At 33.9% G+C, this 22,545-nt stretch overlaps 1 protein-coding gene across 3 annotated transcripts in view; it reads right to left on the bottom strand.

The window, feature by feature from the left end:
* MPP7 (membrane palmitoylated protein 7) overlaps window positions 1-22,545 on the bottom strand; it is a 256,221-nt gene that overhangs the window by 40,909 nt on the left and 192,767 nt on the right. For all 3 annotated transcript variants that reach the window (XM_027841614.1, XM_027841613.1, XM_027841612.1), the window contains exon 11: window positions 18,783-18,847. In XM_027841614.1, coding sequence (XP_027697415.1) covers window positions 18,783-18,847 — 65 coding nt within the window. The remainder of the gene's footprint in view (window positions 1-18,782; window positions 18,848-22,545) is intronic.

Raw genomic sequence — 22,545 nt, 5'->3', positions numbered from 1 at the left:
GTGATCAAAACACAGCTGCCAAAAATGCTATGTAAAAAAATTATTCATCTCTAAAATAATTTGATTCTTTTGGTGAAATAGTAAGCATACTCTAGTTTTAAACTGCCTAGTGGCTGTCATGAAAACTGGAAAACTCAAAAAGTATTCATGAAAACTCCCATTTAAAAATATTTACACAAATTTATCTGGGCACTGGTAACAAAAAAATCCAAACAGCTTTAAGTTATTATGAAACTTTTCCTCACAGTAAAAAACTTAAAGTTTCAATTTAAAAACATTCTTGTTGCATTTCTTATGCTATCACAATAACAAAGTCCTAAAACACACAAAAAGAAACTGTGCAATCCAAAACAAGTTACAAGGAAGCTTACGAAATAGAAGATAATGCTATTTGAGAAATGCAGCTTCTATGATGGTCAGCTTCTATGCTGAAACTACTCCATAGACACAGAGGAAATTTGAAGTGAAAAGAGAAGTACTAGTAGCTGCAGCAGGAGGAATAAAACTTGTAAAGAGAGTTTAATGCCGTAAGGCTGATGGAAGAAAGTGTCAGGTGCGGGTCTGAAAAAACTAGACACATCTGAAGAGACTAATCAACTTCATTACTACCTATATGCTCACTATAAAAATACACAAAATATAAAAATATATGGAACACCAACATAACATAATATTTTGACATAAACTAAATAACTTCTCATTCACTTATTGATTTCATACACCCAAAGAAAAATATCTGAACATATGACACAAAAATCATCCTCAAAATATCAGCTGATTCAAAAGGGCTAGTATGGAAATGTAAAGAACAAGTATTCATATACTACAAATACCTTAAAATCTTATTAATTTTGCTCTCAAACTAGCAACAAAAACAGAAACTCAGGGGACCAAATGAAATTTTGGAAGCTACTATATCAACTGGCCATTTCAGGAAAAAAAGAGAAACAGATGCAAATATATACATGCATGCACACACACGCACGCACGCACGCGCGCACACACACACACACACACACACACTCTCAAGTTCTGATCATGATGGCAAAACTGTCTTCACTGTATAGCAGAGTGCCATCACATATCCATGACAAACCTTAGGAAAAGTCAATCAGTTGAAAAAGTCAAAAAAGCAGTGGCTTCCAACTTAAAACTTTGAAATGGTGGGAAAAAAATCATAGTGTGTTCACACAAAATTAAAATTTTAGTAAATTAGTTTAAAAGCACACTGGTTTTTAAATATACATTTTCTTCAAATGAAAATTTGCTAGACAAATGCTGTGCCTTACTGTCAGAGGAAAAAAATTCCACATAGTATGCCAGACTTGCTGGAATTATCCAAAGGAGCCTTGCTAGCCCAAGACAGCCAATATGTTGGTGAAAGATTTCCTCTACATTTTTCTGAATAAATTCTCTTTTTAAAAGTAACATAATATCTACTCAAAGGTAAACAAAAAATGCATTAAGGAAAAGATTAAATGTTGTGGCAAAATAGGATAATCATTTATTATAGTTCTTCGATGATTATAAGCTAAACAATTTGACTTCTGACTCTGCATATACTATAGAACAAAATTATACCTATCAAAGCAGTCTTAAACTCTGGAAAACAATAAATAAAAATATTTTAGAAGGAATAACAAGACAAACACTTTCTTATCTGTACACATACATGGTAAAAATAAAGCAGCAAAACACAATGAATTTAAAGCTTTTAAAACTGAACTTGTATTAAAAGATACAAAAGCACTTCCAGTGGGGATGGAATTGGGGAAAAGTTTATATAAGAGTAAATTTCAGGACATGGTTTTACAAGGTGGTATTTATCTATCAGATTAAAATTAGTCTAAGTACAGGAAAGAGAAAGTACCATTAGAGAAAATGCTACGTAAATATAGCAAAACTGGCTCCAGGACAATCCTGGATTCAAAGAAAGTATGGTTAACAAAGTTTTACAAAAGCAACGTCACTGTTATCATATATTTTCTATTCAGTCTAACAGGAGTGGGGAATCTGAGGCCTTGAAGCCACATATGGCCCTCAAGGTCCTCAAGCAAGGCCCTTTGGCTGAATTCAAATTTCACAGAACAAATTCTCTTACTAAAATGATTTGTTTTGTAAAACTTGGACTCAGTCAAAGGCCGTACCAAAGGACCTAAAAGGCCACAAGTTCGTCACTGCTGGAACTCACTGCTGAAAAAAAAAAATCCCTTCTTCAGTACTGGACAAGTGAACACCCGGTTTTTGCTTGGAGAATTCCAAACCATTATTTCCCAAAACAGCCCATTCCATTTTAGGATCAATCTAATCATTAGGAAGTTTTTCCTTAAATTAAACCTAAATCTGCCTTTTAGACGATGTTTATCTAATGCTCCTACTTATACCCTATGGCCTCAAATGGAACAAGCCTAATCCCTCTCCCACTTGACATTCTCTCACACACTTGAGGTCACTTGTCCTCTCTAAAGTAAACAGCAATAGTCCCCTCAACTGATAGGGCATGAACTTGAGGCCCTTCACCACTGTTTCTAATAAAATTATAACTGAACTTTAGGAACACACATTTCATACTGAAGTTTGCCTGTAGTCTTTTAAATTTTTATTGCATCAAACTATTGACTTGGTTCAAGAACTGTCCTTGTCGGGTCTGGTGTCCTGATTTTTGGTTTAAAAACTGACATTGACTGTAGTCATTTCCTAGGAGACAGGACTGCTCATTGGTTAAATTTTTTGCAATGAACAATCCTGAAGGGCAAATTCTTTCTGTAAATGTTGGTCATGTAAAAACTACTCTAAATTCAAAAGATCTTGATAGTGGGGGAGAGAAGGGATCTTAACAGTTCTACTGTTCTGTCATCACAAAATAATTACTTTCTAACTCTTCACCAACTATATTAGAGAAAAAATAAAACAATTTTACAACAACTCATGGGGGGGGGGGAATAAAACACAACAAAAATAAAGTACAGGGCAACTTAGGCCAGGAAATAAAGTATGGAGAAAAGGGCCTAAACAGAAATCTTCCCTACAACATTCCTAAAAAGTGTTCATCCAGCTTCCTTTTATCAATTAATCTATTATAATTAAAGAAACATTTCCAGTGAAGGTAGGAAATTCCACATTTGGGGAACTATAATAATTAGTTATAAAAAGGTAGCTGTGGTTAGTAGATTAAGCGGTGGGATTGGAGTCAGGTAGACTTGGGTTAAAATCTGGCCTCTGATACTTGTTAGTTATATGGGTTAACTTTCATGTTCCCAAGGCAACTTTCTAGACATTCACTGAGTCACAGACCTTCACATAGATCAACAAGCATTTATTAAGTGCCTACTATGTGCCGGGAAGACACTAGCGTTAAGTGGGATCAGCAAAGACTTCTTGTAGAAGGTAAGATTTAGCTGGGACTTGAAGGATGTCAGGGAAATGATGCTGAAATGGAGATGAAGAGTGAGAGAGTTCCAAGCATGGAGGAACTGACTGTGCTAGTACTACTTTCTGATGCCAATCAAAGGAAACCTACTCTCTCCTCTCCATGACAGAACTTCAAGGACATGATGATGGCTATCACACATCTCCAAAGTTTTCTTTTCCTCAAGAGAAACATCCCCATTTCCTTCAAATGAACCTGTCTGGTGTGGTTTCTGGTCCTCTCACAATTCTGCTTGACTTCTTCTGCAACATATCAATGTATTGCCTACAATGGGACACCTAGGAGTGAACAGAAGACTCCTAAGAGAATCTGATCAGGGAAGCCAAGTAGGCCAGTCACCTTCCTTCTTTTTGGACACTGTGCCTCTAGTTAGGCTGCCTGAAAGCCTACTAGCTTTCTTTTATTGACACCAAGTTGCACTGTTGATTCATTGTGTACTTGCAATCAACAAAAACTCTCAGACCTTGCTGACATTGACAATGCCTCCTTCATCCTATACTTGTACTACTGATTTTTTTCTTGACATATTCAATTTCAAACAAAACTAATATAATTAGGAAAATAAGGGAAGCAGTTAACTGGGAAAAATCTTTGTATTAAATACCTCTAATAGTCAAGATATATAGAAAACTTACATATATATATATATATGACCAAAAACCAATTCCCAATACATAAGTGGTCAAAGGACATGAATAAATAGTTCTCAAGAAGAACTCCAAATTAATAACACCAATGTGAAAGAATATTCTAAATCAATAACATTAAGAGAAATGCAAATCAAAACAACTCTGAGGTTTAACCTCACTCCCAATAAATTGGCAATAAAGACAAAAGATAAGAGCACCTAATCTTGGGAGGGGGTTGTGGACAGATGGTAACATTTATGCACTTTTCGTGGAACTCTGAATTGGTCCACCCATTCTGGAAAATATTTGGGAATTATGCTAAGCAAGTAACTAAAATATCCATACTTATTGACAAAGAGATCCCATTTTTAGGCCCCCAAGAGGTCAATTATAAAAAGATAGCCCCCTCTGCCCCTGCAGAAAACCAAAATATTTATAGCAGCAAAGATATGTAAGCAAAACAGATGGCCACTGAAGAAAGACTAAACAAGTTAGATATGTGAATGAATGGACTATAACTATGCAATTAAGAAAAAAGACCTCCCTCCATCCTTCGCAAAGGTGGGTGACTATAGGTATAGAACCCTACCTATAACATCAGACTTTTGGGATAGATGATTACTTCTGCTGAACTGTTTTTTCCCCACTTTTTATTTTCTATATAAGGGATGGCTTCCTAGGTGGGGTAGTGGGGGGAAAAGATACACTGGAGAATACAGGCACCTGGTAGAACAGTGGATAGAGTGCTAGGCGGGGAGGCAGGGAGACTTCAGTTCAAATCTGTCCTCAGACACTTACTAGTTGTGTGACCCTGGTGCAGGTCACTGAACTTCTGGTTGCCTCAATTAATAGTAAAGTGGAGACGGTACTTATCTCACAGGGTTGTTGTGAGGATCAAATGAGATAAGATTTGTAAAAAGTGCTTAGTACAATGCTAGGCATATAATAGAGAGTATATAAATGCTTATTCCCTTCCCTACAGGTAAGGTAAAAATAGAAGACATCATTTTTTTCTTAAAGGAAAAGTTAGTCATTAAGCTGTTTTTGAAGTCCTTTCCCATTAGCACCTTCACCCCCATGGCCTTAACTACTCATGTTCTCTATGCAGATGTCTCTATACCCAGCTCCTCTTCTCTCTCATTACCCTGAATATTCCACCAGCACCTCAAATTCAGTATGCAAAAAAAATGGAGTTTATTACTATCTTTTCCTTCCCCACTTAAATCTCTACTTTTGAAGAAAGTCTGGGGGTAGAGCTGAGGAGAAAGAGAATTCCAAGCATGGGGGACAGTCAGTGAAAATTCCCAGAGTAAGGGAGTGTCTTGTGCAAGGCACAACAAGGAGGTTAGCGTCACTGGGTCAGAGTCATGTAGGTTAAATAAAGTGTAGGAAGACTAGAAGGGCTGGAGGGGGTGCCAGGATAAAAAGAAGATTTCATGTTTGGAAATTATAGAGAGCCACTGGAGTTTACTGAATAGAGGGGATGACAAAGTCAGATCTGAACTTATTTAGGAAGATCAATTTGACAGCTGAGAAGAAGATGGGCTGGAGAGGGGAGAGACTTGAGGCAGGGAGACCAGCCAGCAGACTACTGCAATAATCATCACCAGGGTGATGGCAGAATCAAAGGGGAAAGGGGAGTATGTGAGAAATACTGTGAAGGTAAAAATGGTAAGACTTGATAAGCATATGGATATGAAGGATAAGGGTGAGTGAGGCATTGACATCAAGATTGCAAGCCTAGGTGACTGCGAAGACTGTGTGTACTTGATATTAAGACAAAAGTCTAGAAGAGAGGAGGCTTTGGCAGCAGGGTAGGAGATTGGAGGTGGGAGAGGAGGAGAGAAAATGAGTACAGTTTTGGGCATGCTGAGTCTGAAATGCCTACAGAAAATCTAGTTTGAGATGTCTAAAAGCCTTCACAAATCTTAAAGTGCTATATAAACAATGGCTATTACTATTACTATATTAGGGAGCCAGCAAGATGGAATGGAAACAGTTATTAGAATTCCATCCCTAACATTCTTAGAATCTTTGTACCTTCAGGCATATACCCTTTCTGGGCCTCTGTTTCCTCATGAGTAAAATAAAGAGGATTAGACTTGACTTCCAATATCCCTTAAAGGTCTAAGTCAAATATCCTGTAATCTCTTATCCCCTGTCAGCTTCTGAGAATTACCTCCTAGATTAGTTCTTAGGCTTCTAAAAATTAATGTTCGGAGGCAGAATTGATGACAATGAATAAATGAACAGAAAAGCATTTGTTAAGCTCTGTGCCAAACATTGTACTAAACGCTGGAGATACAAATACAAAAACAGAGTCCCTGCTCTCAGAAAGCTTACATACCAAAGGGAGAAATAACACCCATAGCAGGGTGGTGGTCAGGAAGGGGTACTTTGGTCCTGAAAGTTACCGAAATTATGAGTGAGGCCATAGGGAAGTATACTGATTCACCTCATCCAGAAAAAATGGCAGAACTGTTTGGTATGAGAGGTCAGTAGAAGAAGTCAAGATACCATAATCTGGAACATGAAGGACTGTCCCGCTGGTAGTACCACTTGATAAAAACCTGGCCTATTGCAATAGCCTTTTGAATGTCCTCCCTGCCTTCTTATTAATCATCCTCCATGCCTGGAATATGCTCTCTTTATTTTCTTCTACTGCCTGACTTCCTAGGCCAGAGGTGAGGAACCTGAGGTCTTGAGGCCACATGTGGCCCTCTAGGTTCTCAAATGTAGCTGTCTGAGTCCAAACTTCACAGAACAAATCCCCTTAAATAAAAGGATTTGTTCTATAAAACTTGGACTCAGTTAAAAGGCTTCACCCAAGGAGTTATTCCCAACTAAAAATTTTTTTGCCATTAATATATATTGAAAGTGACATAACAAGTATGATTCTAGTCTTTTGGTCCAAAGTACTGCTTAGCATTGTGATAAAACTAGTTTGGTTCTTGTGGAGTCAACCTATCAATAGCAGTATCCTTTGGATGCTATTTTTTTTTATTATAATGATTATAGCATGTTTTCTGTTCATAATCAGGATACTATACATCACTTTATGTTGTTTTAAAAAGGACACCTCTCTAAATTTGAAAAACATTAAGTAACCTGGAATTGTTTTGTCTGGTTCAGCTTTGAGAGAGAAGTATTAGTGTCTACACTTTTCCTTTACAAATAAGAATTGTCTATATCAATTCCCTTATAATCCTTTTAAAAATATTTTTATTAGCACTTTAATAATTATAAATGACTGTCAAAGTTAAACTATGGAAACCCATCCCAGGCTTTTTTCAAGACTCAGCTCAAATCCCACTTACTGACCCTGGTCTTTTATGGCCCTTTCCCAGTCCCATGATAATGCCTTTCCTCTGAGATTACTGGCCACTTTCCAAACTGTTTAACAGTCAAAGAATGAGTATTTAAAGTTGGATCTGAACTCAAGTCTTCCTGACTCCAGATCCAGTGCCCTACTACTGCACCACCTAGCTGCCTCAAAACATACTCAAAATCCTTCAGTGTTTCCTTATCATCTCTACTATAAAATACACACTCCTCAAATAGGCATTTAAGCCCCTGCCTACAATATGGCTCCTGCCCACTTTGACAGCCTTATTCTACACTTCTCCTTTTCAAATATCCTATACTCTAGCCTAGCAGTGTCAAACTCAAATAGAAACAAGTGCCACCAATTCATATAAAAGTATCTCTCTGGGCCACTAATGACTTAGTTTTAAAATACATTATTAGCTATGTTTTATTGCATTTTATTCATTCATTTTGTTCATTGTTTCCAAATTACATTTTGATCTGGTTTGGGTCACAGTCAAGTGTGCTAGGAGGCCATCTCCGCTCCAGTCAAACAAGGTTTTAACCCAACATTTCGTCGTGCACCTCTGTGCATTTACCCAAGCCCTGGGCCCGTGCCTGAGAACCACTCATCCCTTACTCTGCCTCTCAGAATCTTTATCTTGCTTCATGACTCTGATCATGTATCATTCTGAAGTTATCACTGATGCCCATGGTAATGATGTCTCTCTCCCTCCTCAAATTATTTTACATTTTTTGAGTATATATTACAATTCTCCTTCCCCCAGGTGAACGCAAATTCCGTGAAGGCAGAAATTGTTTTATTTGTGCTTTTGCATCCTCGGCACATAGGATAAGTCCTTGCACATATTAATCAATTTGTAGATATTTATTGAATCGATACCATTTTTACTATCTTCATTACTTTTAATCTATCCACATTTAGCTAGACCTAAGAAAAACAGAAACCTGAAGTTTCCCATGAACACTAATATAAAAATAACCAAATTTGCTAAATTAACAACAATTTTAGGGCCAATACTGAGTCAAAAGAAAGTTAATTTATCTTCTATCGAGTTAAGGTACAAGGGATTTATGATGTTCATTTTTCTTGCTGCTTATGACTTTATTTTTTCTTACTTGTAGGTAACTGCATCGTTAGTTACCAGACGTCTATTTTCTAAATGTAGTGTTACCAGGATGTTGGTCCATCAGTTTTTACCTTCTCTCTCTTGTTTCTTCAACATCCTTTTGTTGAGCTCCCTCCCCTTACTCTATAAGTGTGCTCAATTTTCACTTAAGCAAACAAAACAAAAAGATTTTACTGGGCCCAATTTTCTCAGCCAAATTGTTATTCCCTTGCTTTCTCCTTCCTTGAAACACTGAATATCTTAAAGTATACCCTTTACAAAATCATAGAATCAAGGATCTGCTACGGCTCTCAGAGACCATCTAATCCAGTCGATCCCTGAGCAACAATCCCCTCCCCCAAACTACTGAATCATTCATCTTGCTTGTGCTTGCACCCTCCAGTTGAGGGGAAATTCACTAATTAAGAAAGCCCATTTTATTATTATGAACTAGCCTAATTATTATGAAATTCCTCCTTATGTCCAGACTAAAGCTCTCTGCAACTTCCACTGGCCACTCATAAGTTAGCTGTTCAGGGCCCAACTCTTTTTATACATGATAACTCTTGAAATGACTGAAGATAGCTGACATATTCCCTGTAAACATTCTCTTCTCTAGGCAAACATATCCAGTTCTTTTGCCAGATCCTCACACAGCACTGTCTTTAGTTCTTTCATGATCTTGGTTTCTCGCCTCTGAATATTTTTTCACTTTGTCTTTATCCCTTCTAAAATGTGGCCCTTAGAATTTAATACTGGTTGTTTATATTTACTTTTTAAAAATATCTAATGGCGAAGCTGGAGTGTTTTCTCATTATTATCATTTGTTCTCAGAGAGCCTCTGGTGAGTTTCTATCATTTTTTAAAATTAAGAGCATAGAGTAGGTAAGTCATTGATTATCTGAGGAGAAAAAAAAAAAAGCCACATAAACTATTAGAGGCCTTAAAAAATCTCAGTATTTCAATGTTAACCCTGTAATTTTGAAAACTTTTATCTGAACTCAAGGTATTAGAGATACAGCAAAACTTCCTGGCACAAATATATATATTTCTTCAATCTACCTTTTACTATTATTTAGTTCTTTTGTACTCTAAGAATCATATGTATTAACTAAAATATGGTGAATATACAGCTTCTAGAATAGTACAATTGTAACTGTTAAAATCCTTTATGTCAAATCCACTGAGCCTGTTTGTGTATAAAGTTCCATGCTCTTTCATTCAACATAAAGACATGCTGATGTGTTTTTTTAGCTCCACCCCCAAAATAAAACAAAAACAAATATACTAGTAGTTCTAGAAAAAAGCAGCTGAAAGAAAACAAACTGTCTTTCATATCCATTTGCTCACCTATATAGGTTCCACTGTTGTTACCAGCACATTCAGCATCTTCTGGAGTGTAAAAGCATACAGAATAAAAGCCAAGAAATAAAGCAGAACAGTTAGATGCCCAGCCACAGATGCAAATAAAATTTTTTTTAAATAAAATAAAATAAGTTTCTTAAAATAATCATGTAAAGCACAGCATAGAAAAGCCCTTACGAAGCAGCACTGTGTAAGCATAAAAGATGTTTTATGATATCAATTGGAGAAACTTTAAAATTTATCATGCAAACTGATGTCTTCCAATTATCCATAGTGTTTCTCTGAAAGCATCCCTATTGATTTTAAATAATTGTTTTCCTTTTCACATTTAAGAAAATTCTGCCATTTAAAAAAAGTCGCTTTCATAAATAAGGTTTGTTTGTTTTTTAAAATGAGACAGCAATTTTATATTGGCTCATTGGATTAGACAGAAAGGTTATGATTATAAACATTCTTTCAATTAATATTACATGTATTCAATAAAAAACAAAAATATACTATATTAAAAAGGGACTATTTTACTGAATTTATAGGAAAGATGAAATAACCTACAAAAACCCTGCACTAATATTCAAGTGAATAGGGACAGAAAAAATAAAACTGCTTAACACATTAAGTTTATTATTTCAGCTTTTAAAAAAAAATGTTCCTGATGACGACATCAGTGCAAAGAAATTAAATATTCCTACTGCACTGACTAACATTTATCTGTGAATACCAAAGTAAAATATCCAGCAGTATTTCATATTGTTTTCTCTCATATGCAGGACAAAAGATTAGATAGAAAAATTTTTTCTAATTCTTTTAAAAAACATAAGGGTCTACCTCAATATGCTTGGTGTTATAAAGTCAATATAAAAGTTTTGTATATATAACATAATAATCTCCTATAAACTTTGAACCATATTCAGTTTAATCCCAAACACATGTTCACCAAATAAAATTACTGAGCTATGCAGGGGAAACTTTTATACATGTACCTTCAATTTCCTCTGAGAAGCACAAAAAGAAAGGGGAAGGAAATGATTAAATGTGCTGAAATACAATTAAAGAATGAAGACATTATATCTAGCAAGAAAAAAATGCACCTACCACACTCAACAGTTTCCTCATCTTAGAAGAGCCAAAAAGGAAAACAAATGTTTTAAAATTTTCAAATTATCCAGCAAATAGATAGAGTTTATATAAATGTAGCAAAAAGAAAAAATTTTAAACAATCTAAAAAGACTGTAGGGCTTCATAATAAGAACACAATAGGTCTAGTGGAATCAGCTAAAGTGAAATGAAAGGAAATGAAATAAAATAATGAGATGCACTCACAAGGCTTCTTCAGAGTATTTATCAATGAAAGGGGATATAGGATTCCATTCATTGCTATAGGGCAACTTTGGTTACAAGGAATTTCAGGTAGTAAAATTATGATATATTTATAGATAAAAATAGTGAGAAGCATTATAGGAGTTGAAAGGCTAATCACCTCATTTTACATATGACAGAAATGAGGCCCTTGGTGGTTAAGTGACTTGGCTAAGGTCATAAAAGATATTGAGTAACAAAGCCAGTGTTCTTTCTACTATTCCATGCCACAAACACACACACACACACACACACACACACACACACACACAGAACCTGAAATTCTTAATATTTCTGAGTATCCCAACATATAACAAAATACTTTTTAAAAAAAGTTATTCCACAGATCAAAAAACAAATAAATTATTTTTACTGTTAACAGTCTGATTTTGTATATTGGTAACTAGAAGACAAATAGTAGCCTAAACCAATTCCCAAATTACTAATAGTAGAACTAAATAAATAACACAATTAAGTAATCAAATTTGACTTCTGACTTGCCTGCAATAGTTGCAGCATCTAATAAATAGGGGGTCACACATGAGTTGGACAGGAGTCAAATCTGATCATTAAATAGCACATTGTAGGGCATGTGGGGACATAAGAGTAGACGTCAGATTAGCAATTCTCTCTTTTTTTGCCTGACAATTGTACTGTCATGTAATGGACAGAAGAAAAAAGAACTATTTAAGAAAATGAAATAAATGGTAATTCCTAGTGAGACTGTATATGTGCCTCATTAGTCAGTTAAAGATTCAGATGCATCAAACTAGCATAAATGAATTACCAATTATTACTTCATATCACACAATGGGGTACCTAAAACCACTGGATTATTTCTTTACCTTTTAGACAGCACTAAGATACCACATCAGAGTAAAAATTAGCCATTGGGACAAAGTGGAATTGGATTTTGAAGGTTAGGAACTCAAGATACAAAGGCAAGAAGAAAATGCATGTTCAACAAAGTAAGTTAAGCACTTTTTATTTTTAGGTATTCCTGGAAATTGTGCCAAAATGAAGACTGTGATAAAATAGATCTTATTTTCTCTTAGGAGCAGTGTTATATTCAAATGCTATATTTTGTATCAAAGATTTAACATCAAATAAATTATGGACATCCTCAACTATTACATCATAAAAAAGATGTAGCAACTAGAAAACTGTATTTTAATAGTATGTTTCAACAGACACAAATACATCCCATGCATCGCACACTTCCCAATGTATGTAAAATATGCTATGCCACATAAAAACAAGAAACTCTACTGTATCACAAGTTTTACAATTAAATTAATGCTCTACGTAATACACTAGAATTTTTATCTCTTTCTTAGTATTTCTTCTCTTTTAAATCTCAGGATTTAACAGCTGTCTGTGGGGAATAATATGGATGGCCTAGATCAGTTAAAGAAGTTGCCCATGGATCTCAAACGTTTCTAAACCCATAAAAGGACAAGGATATAAACAGTTCTCAAAAGAGAAAACACAAATGTCTAATAATGGAAAAATTGGAGGTCTCACATTAACCTCTTAAAAACAGTTAACAAAAAAAAAACCAACCCAAAATAAAAATATAAAGAAAACCCCAAGTGGGTTTACAAAGTCAATTTTAACTGTGCTTGAACATAGTGTTCACTGTGTACCTGGACCTTTCCAGCTTAACAGACCTATGAAGCTTTTGTCTAATGTCTTTAATATAATCCTCTTGTTTCCACTCACTAATTTTATAAATTCCTATGATGACACATTTTATGTCCTCAGGTAAACAATTTTAAACACTGTTTAAAATTATGCTGGCTACTGATTCACTATCATATAGGAAAATTTATATTACTCTGACATAATTAATAACTATATAACACTTATATTACTATAATTTATATTACTACTGTGTTGACAATTAAAACAAAGAAATTGACAGCATCATTTCATTTCTTGGACACTATCACAGCCCTGTGGGTCAGTCAATGTCCATGATAGCAAAAATGGAAAAAGCCATTTATCTATGGAATCTACTGCAATGGTTGTAGTGTTTACATTCCATGTTGAAAGATACATTTGGTGTTATTGGCCAGTGGAGTGATTATTTCCTCTAAAGTGTCTATCATCTGTCTGTGCATATAATATTACTCATTTCAACATAGATCACACTAGTCAGTGTCCTGCTAAACAGGTCAAGGTTAAAGTTTCAATTTCCATATGAGTCAATTAGTTTCTCAAAGCGCAAAACAAATTAAAATAATAAAAAATTAAATTAAATTAAAAATCCAAGCATTTCATGGCTACAGAAAATACAGTTAGCCCTGATAAACTATTTCATATGTATATGGCATTGGTCACAAATAGGACTTTGCCAGAGAGTGTATGGCTCAAATTAAACCACTGAAACTGGGGAAATATCATAATGTATATACCCTGATAGTGGCTCAGAAGCAGCATCTTCAAACTTTAAGGACAACACTGAGACTTTACACGTAATGAGGGAAATCTTTCCTTTTGCACTCAACTAGTAGAAACAGTGAACTTAATTATTCTACTGCCCATCTCCTCCCACCCTCAAATGTTTTCTCAGAATGCATTTCAGTTGGTTTGACAAGGGGAAAAAAAACTTAATTGAGGTTATTGCTTCTCAAAGAAAAACATACACATACACACACACACACACAAAGAAATAAATACACAGCAAAACAAGAACAAAATACTGAGTAGACAAACTTGACACTATATTCTAAATGGTCTAATTTATTTGTGAATTAATGATATGCGTGAGGGTACAAATGAACTTAAGCTAACATGCTGGCAGCAAGGAGCTGACTACACTTGAAAAACCTTATTTCAACAAGCTGTAAGGTCCTGCTTTATATTATTCTTAAATGCTTGGCCTTCCAAAAAATTGGTAACATGCACAATACATTCATTCTTTGACTAAATGTTTAAATTCTTTTGTTGGCAGAACGTGGTCTTCAACCCACAAAATGCTTGTCTTTGGATAAACTGGGTTACATCTTGTTTGAATGAACACCATTTGGCTGCAGTTAAATATTTCCTCTTACCCATGTGGTGCCGATCACATATGGTTAAATCAAAACTAGAATAAGATATATTTTATGTTTTTGCTTTTGAATACTCATAAAGTGAATAAAGTGATGCTTTTGTTATAATAGTTCCATAAGAACTACATTTAGCAACAGCAACTCACAATGAATGTGTTTTAAGGGGTCATGTTTATAAATTTCTTTCTAATTATTTATATTTTGATAGTTTCCTTTAGCTAAAGCAAGTTAAGAGCTGTAAATAAATCCACAGCAGAATCTTCTGATGTAAAATACACCATATGAAAATGGTATTTTTTTTTTCTTCTTGGAGACCACACATATTGGAGTTTAAACACAAAGTATATACTATTAAAGTAAAAGAAAAATTAATATTTGTGACATAAGAAGGCTAAGTTTCATCTGATATACATACAATTCAACATGGAGAAACAAAATAATACTTTAAGAATTTTCTAAATAACCAAAGAAAATAATGCTTCTTTCTTTAAAAAAAAAAAAGGATAGATGATATGTTGCTTTATATACATAAGTGAACTGTAAAAACTAATAAGCTTTAGAAAGGCAATCATACACAATGTATTTTAAATTATATAAATCCCAGGAACATAAGCTGTCAAGTTTCCATCTTGAAGGATTTCTACAGGCTACTTGAGACACAGAATATGCTTTTACTCATTTGCAGAAGACAAGTCATATCTCTTATGTAATAAACCACAAGCTGGTCCTATCAAAAATATTATTACATCACTGTCTTCAAGCCCAGAAATAGCTAAACTCTTTAGTGAATTTATCATTAAATTGCTAGAATAAAATCTGAGCAAAAATGTGTCTGAAAATACTTTTCTTTTTGAACAGGCAATGTTTACTTTCTCCAAAAACTTGATTGTTCTGGAATACCAAAGAGTAAGTTTCTAAGATTTAGGCTTATTTTAATGTTAAGAGTTAATGATAAATTGCAAGTAAGAGTCTTTTGGGTGAACAAACTACTTTCTAGGTACAAATGAGTAATTCCATGATTACACTCATTCTCATTGCACAAAGGCAAAAAGGAGCAACAGTAATCGATTTTATACTTGAATGACTTTGTACTCTTGTCCAGCTCCAGCTCTAGTTAGACTACAGAGTTGCTAATGACATCCTTGCATTTAAACATTTGGAAGGTAAGCCTCCAAATTAATCATAGCAGAGATGATAATACCTGGAAATAGGACAACACTGTAACAAGCTGATTAGTCATTCCCTATTCTTTACTTAGATGTTGATACTAATTGGACCCTTCTAAGTCACATTTTAATTAGCCAGTTTGTATATAATTTAGCATAGCATTAAACTTTAGTGAAAACATATTCAAAACAATGTATTTTATAATCTTACTCATTATTGGCACTTCAGTTTAATGTCATTGGCTAATCTGAACATACCCACACATGTGTAAGTATAATAACATACATATAAATATACATACACACAGGTAAAGCCAGACTTCAATTTATACATGCGAAATATATAAAAATATTTAAGTATGGTTATCATTACAAACTTACTTCTCAAAAACTTCTAGACATAAACATTCTAGAATCATATTCCTGCAAACAACTGTACAGTGCAGACCTTGAAGGATGCCTTAAATTCTAATAAATTTTCAAACATAATAAAAATATTCCATGAACAATGGGCACATTTTTCTATCAATATACCAATTATAAAGTAGGAATAAAAGAAGGTACAGTATTGTGTGAAATAAGGGCATGATAATAATAATTACTGCTAAAAGCCGATACTTCAAAAAATTCACAGTCAAAGATATGAGAATATTTCATAAGAGAGGATTTAAGGGAAGGTCACTAGTTGAATGAAGGCACAATACCAATTGCAAAAGTTTCATGATAAAGTGCTTTCAAACACCACTATTCCAACCAGGGCAGAGATTTCAGCAGCAGTTATTTTGTTAATTTGTTTTTAATTACAAGGGAGTTTGGTATATAGCAAACACCTTGCTGTATTCTGTTCCAGATGGATTGTCCTGTTGACTTTCATAGAAAATCACTAAGATTACCAGCTCTTTAAGGAAAAAGATAATTTTTCTTACATATTCATTATTGTTAATTAGATATATTTTCTGTGTTCTGCATAAACTGGACAATCAACAAATGCTGACAGACTTATTTTTGGTCATCCTGACTGCAAATGATTAAACAAAAATAAGACCTATACTCAATAACAAATGAGCCCTCCAGGGGAAGATCATTAGGGAAAAAATATAAATGACATTCAAGAAGGACGTATAAGAACATTAGAGGCAGCAAGGTACCAAGAATGAGGCAGAGCAGTAACACTCGGAGCAGTAAATAAGATGAAACTCTGAATAAAACCATATTTAAAAGGCCTTCATTACCCACTCTTTTCTTTCCCAAATAAATATACTTCAGATTTTATTTATAAACTGAAGATTAAGTCTATACTTTCTTCATAATGATTTCAACAAATGAATACATTATCAAAAGCTACAGATAAAGTTAGGAAAAAAATCTGTCTTAATTTCAAGATTTCATGCTATTTTAGTTCTAGATGTAAATGGGTATAAAAAAACAAGCTCATTTGTCTAATTAAAATATGTATCATAACTCAGATATCAAAAATAATTTACCATTTGACATGCCCTGCCCCCATTAAAATTTCTTGAGGATAAAATCTTAAGAAATCTTCTGGCTATTTGATTAAAATTGGTGCCAAGTATGCCAAAACAGCTTTCCAATGTGACTCAAAAGGTAAACAAAATTGGGGCCCTGAAAGGAAGAGAATTCCAGACATGATAATTATGTTAAAAATTCTCTATTTTGTTAGAAGGGGGGTTGCATGATGACCAATTTTGTGGAAAACTACTTAAGAAGTTATATCTAAAATTTAAGTTTTCTTTCAGTAGATAAGCAGATTTGAATCAAAAGTAGTAGGAAACTTTTTCAACTAAATTTTAAATATTTCTGATGTTAAAATATATGTGGCAATGGATGATAGGTGCTTTTCTGTTTGGGTTTAGAGAAGCAGGAACAAGTAGACTTTCAAATCAGTGCATTCAATTTGTAAGCATTTTTTTACTTGGGAGATTTATATTCTAAGGCAGGTAGTTTAATTCTGTCTAATCCTGAGCTCCCTTTCTTATACATCTCTATAAATGACAGAAGATAATAGGAGATACGAAAAATGCAACAATACTTAACAGGCAATGCTTACTTTCTCCAAAAACTTGATTGTTCTGGAATACCAAAGAGTAAGTTTCTAAGATTTAGGCTTATTTTAATGTTAAGAGTTAATGATAAATTGCAAGTAAGAGTCTTTTGGGTGAACAAACTACTTTCTAGGTACAAATGAGTAATTCCATGATTACACTCATTCTCATTGCACAAAGGCAAAAAGGAGCAACAGTAATCGATTTTATACTTGAATGACTTTGTACTTTTGTCCAGCTCCAGCTCTAGTTAGACTACAGAGTTGCTAATGACATCCTTGCGTTTAAACATTCGGAAGGTAAACCTCCAAATTAATCATAGCAGAGATGATAATACCTGGAAATAGGACAACACTGTAACAAGCTGATTAGTCATTCCCTATTCTTTACTTAGATGTTGGTGCAAAATTTCTGGGCAAAGAATATACTTATCTATATTTCTTTATTCATTTCACCTCAAAGTGAATTTCACCTCAAACTCCTAAACTGAAACACAGATCCAGGGCTTGAGGTCAGGGCAGGGAAGTATAGGAGGGATGAAGAGAAACACATTCTATACCTTTCAGCAGCCACTTTCACTGATTCCAAGATTATAAGATAGTAGATTTGGGTTTGGAAGCGGCCTAGAGATCAAGTCTAAACTTCTCAATTTATGGATGGTGACACTGAAGCTCCAAAAGGAGACTGACTCAAGGACATATAGGTAGTATGACACAGGACTAGAATCCAATTACCTTGGACTCCAAATACAGCACTCTCTACCACATTATCATGATTTCTAATTATTTTACTATTTTCTTTATGGGTGCTAGCTGGATGTGATGGAATGAATGCTCAGCATAATTGGGAATAGGAAAGTAGTTGGACAAGATTAGTAAGAAAAAGTAGGTGTAAAAAATATTTTCTAAAGAACCCTAGGGCTTTAAAATTTTTTCTAACATTATCAGGGAATGTTATATTTAACATTTATAAAAAATTACATTTTTAAAACATCAAAATTCAGACTATAAGTAATTTTGAAAAATTTATTTAAATGAAAACTCTACCACTGTGAGTTATTCTGAAAGGCATGTCCTTTCTTGATCAATTTCTCTCCCTTACCACTATTATCACGACAATACTTCAACTGGTTAAAATAAACATTCTCAAAGAGTGAAGTTCACAATTGAAAATGGATCACTCAAAAGCTCTTCAAAAGGTATAGAAGCTTGTGGTTTGTTACAAGGACTTATTTTAAAAGTAAGAAATAAACAGCAGGGTCTAGTCTCCCAACAAACTTACATGATTTCCGGTTAGAAACTTTCAGGGGCTGAACTAATACTTCCGGTCGCCTTAGTGCAAATCTCCTGGAAATGGGGACAGAAATATAAATGAACCCATTCATTTTCTTTCTTTTTTTATTAACAGTTTTAATTTTTATTATACTTCCAGACAATAAAGGAGTAATGAGCTCATTCCACTCCAATGTTCTATACCTTAATATTTCCTACCCTGATTGCTTAGTGATTGCAACTTGTGTTCATGGACAAATTATTGGTTTTGAATGAATCTTGACCCACAAAATCCAGCAGAATCCCCCTTTTTTTTTTTCATTTTTATTCCACCTCCCTCCCCAGCCCTTACTTTCTAGAAAGTACCTATCCATTTTAGCCAATGCCAAGTGTGAGGCAGAGAGAGGGTAGGACAAGAAAGTAATCTACCTTCACAAGCATAACTGATATATTACTCCTGTCTCAAAGCACGGGGGGAGGAAGAAATAGAATTTGGAAGTCAAAACTTTCAAAAAATAAATGCTATTTTTTATGCATAATTGATAAATGGCTAAGAAAAATAAATAAAAATATATTAAAAAGAGAAGTAGTCTAAGCCTATAAGCAAATGTTATTAATATTTGTTATTAACTTCCTGAAGAAACTAATCAAGGGGAGTCAAATAGAGGCTTGGAATCAAGTGATGAAACTGGCTCTGACTTGTAGGCTATCATTATAGATTATCCCTGCTGTCTATGTCTTCCATCTCTTTCCCTAGAGTTAAAAGAGAGAACGGAAGGCTGGATGGCGCCCAAGAGTCACAGAATTTTATAATAATCATGGTTGGAAAGTCTTTTAATTTTAAGAATTTTTTTTTTTAATTTTAAAATACTTTTAAAGTATTGAGTTCCAAATTCTATACCTATCTCCCTCCCCTCCCATTTCCCTAAAACAGTAAGCAATCAAATAACAGGTTATACATGGCCAATCATATAAAACATTTCCATGTCAATCATTTTGCACAAGAAGACTAAAATAAAAGAAAAAAAGAAAGGAAAAAAGTGAGAAATAGCATGATTTAGTTTTCAATCAATATTAGTTCTTTGTTTGGAGGTGGATAGCAGCAGTCCTTTGGGATTGTCTTGGATCATTGTATGGCTGAGAATAGTTAAGTTGTTCACAGTTTTTCATTTAACAACATTGCTGTTACTGTGTACAATGTTCTGGTTCTGTTCACTTCACTATGTATCAGTTCATGTAAGTCTTTTCAGGTTTTTCTGAAATCATCCTGCTTGTCATTTCTTACAGCACAATAATATTCCATTACAATCACAGCTTATTTAGCCATTCCTCAATTGATGGGCATCCCTTTGATTTCCAATTCTCAGCCACCACAAAATATATATATATGTATATATATGTGTGTGTATATATGTATATATATGTGTGTGTGTATATATATATATATGTATATATATGTTCTTAGCCACCACAAAAATATATATAAATATTTTTATACAATTAGGTCCTTTCCCCTTTTTTGGATGTTTTTGGGATATGGACTTAGCAGTGGTATTACTGGATCAAAGGGTATGCACAGTTTTATAGTCCTTTGGGTAGAGTTCCAAATGACTCTCCAGAATGGTTCAATCAATTCACAACTCCATCAACTGTGCATTAGTGTCCCAGTTTGCCACATCCCCTTCAACATCTAACATTTCCTTTTTTGTCATATTAGCCACTCTGATAGGTGTGAAGCGGTACCTCAGAGTTGTTTTAATAGTGATTTAGAGCATTTTTTCATATGACTATAGGTAACTTATTTTTTTGTCTGAAAACTGCCCATCCATATCCTTTGACCATTTATCATTTGGGAAATGACTTGTACTTTCATAAATCTGATTCTATATTTGAGAAATGAAGCCTTTATCAGAGATACCTGTTGCAAAATTTCCCCCCCCAATTTTCAGCTTTCCTTATAATTTTGCTTGCCATTGGTTTTGTTTGTGCAAAAACTTAATTCTAAATGATCAAAATTATCTATTTTACATTTTGTAATGCTATCTGTATCTTCTTTGATCCTAAATTTTTCCTTTACCCATAAATCTGACAGATAAACAATTCCATGCTCTTTAATTTGCTCATGGTATCATCCTTTAGGTATAAATCATGTATTCATTTTGACCTTATCTTGGTATACAGTATGAGATGCTAGTCTATACACAGTTTCTCTGCCATATGGTTACCCAATTTTCCCAGCAATTTTTGTCAAATAATGAATTTTGTTCCAAAAGCTTGGATCTTTGGGTTTATCATGTACTAGCTACTATGGTCATTTACTATAATATATTTTGTACCTAACCTATTCCATTGATCCACCACTCTATTTCTTTGTCAGTACCGATTGTTTTGATAATTACTGCTTTATAATACAGTTTGAGATCTGGTATGGCTAGACCACCTTCTTTCACACTTTTTTTCATTAATTCCCTTGACATCCTTGAGCTTCAGTTCTTCCAGATGAATTGTGTTATTATTTTTTCTAGCTCTATAAAATAATTTTTGGATAGTGTGATTGGTATGGCACTGAATAAATAGATTAATTTAGGTAGAATTGTCATTTTTATTATATTGATTTGGACTACCTATGAGAAATTAATATTTTTCAATTGCTTAAATCTGACTTTATTTTGGCAAAATGTGTTCTATAGTTGTATTTATACAATTCCTGGGTTTCTGTTGGCAGGTAGATTCACAAGTATTTTATATTGTCTATAGTCATTTTAAATGGAATTTCTCTTTCTATCTCTTGCTGCTGGACTTTGATGGTAATATATAGAGATGTTGATGATTTATGTGGGTTTGTTTTGTATACTGCAGCTTTGCTAAGTTGTTAATAATTTCAAGTAGTGTTTTTTAGTTGATTCTCTAGGATTTTCTAAGTATAACATATCATCTCAAAGTGATATTTTTGGTTCCTCTTTGCTTATTCTAATTCCTGTAATTTCTTTTTCTTCTCCTATTGATATAGATAACATTTCTAGTACAATATTAAATAACAGATGTAATAATGGACATCCTTGCTTCACCCCTGATTGTATTGGTTAAGGCTTCTAGCTTATCCCCATTACAGATAATGGTTGCTGATGGTTTTAGATAAATATTACTTATCATTTTAAAGTAAGCTCCATTTATTCCTATGCTCTCTAATGTTTTCAATAGGAATGAGTGCTGTATTTTGTCAAAGGCTTTTTCTGCATCTATTGAGATAATCATAGATATCTGTTGCTTTTGTTATTGATATGGTCAATTATGCTGACAATTTTCCTAATATTGAACTAGCCCTGCATTTCTGGTATAAATACCACCTGGTCATAGTGTATGATCCTTGTGATATACTGCTATAATTTCTTTGCTAGTATTTTATTTAATTTTTTGCATCACTATTCATTAGGAAAATTGGTCTATAATTTTTTTCTCTGTTTTGGCTCTTCCTGGTTTGGAGATCAGCACCATATTTGTGTCATAAAAGGAATTTGGTAAGACTCCTTCTTTGCCTATTTTTCCAAATAGTTCATATAGTGTTGGGATTAACTGTTCTTTAAATGTTTGATAGAATTTGCTTGTAAATCCATCTGGTCCTGGGGACTTCTTCTTAGGAAGTTCATTAATGGCTTGTTCAGTTTCTTTTTCTAAGATTGGGTTATTTAAGTATTTTATTTCTTCTTCTGTTAATCTAGGTAATTTATATTTTTGTAGATTTTCATTTAGATTTTCAAATTTATTGGCATGTA

The sequence above is a fragment of the Vombatus ursinus genome, unplaced genomic scaffold (genome assembly GCF_900497805.2).
Source record: "Vombatus ursinus unplaced genomic scaffold, bare-nosed wombat genome assembly UNPS02014861.1, whole genome shotgun sequence".
NCBI classification, from domain to species: Eukaryota; Metazoa; Chordata; class Mammalia; order Diprotodontia; family Vombatidae; genus Vombatus; species Vombatus ursinus.
The sequence above is the reverse complement of the archived record's forward strand: the minus strand, read 5'-3'. Positions and strand labels throughout refer to the sequence as shown.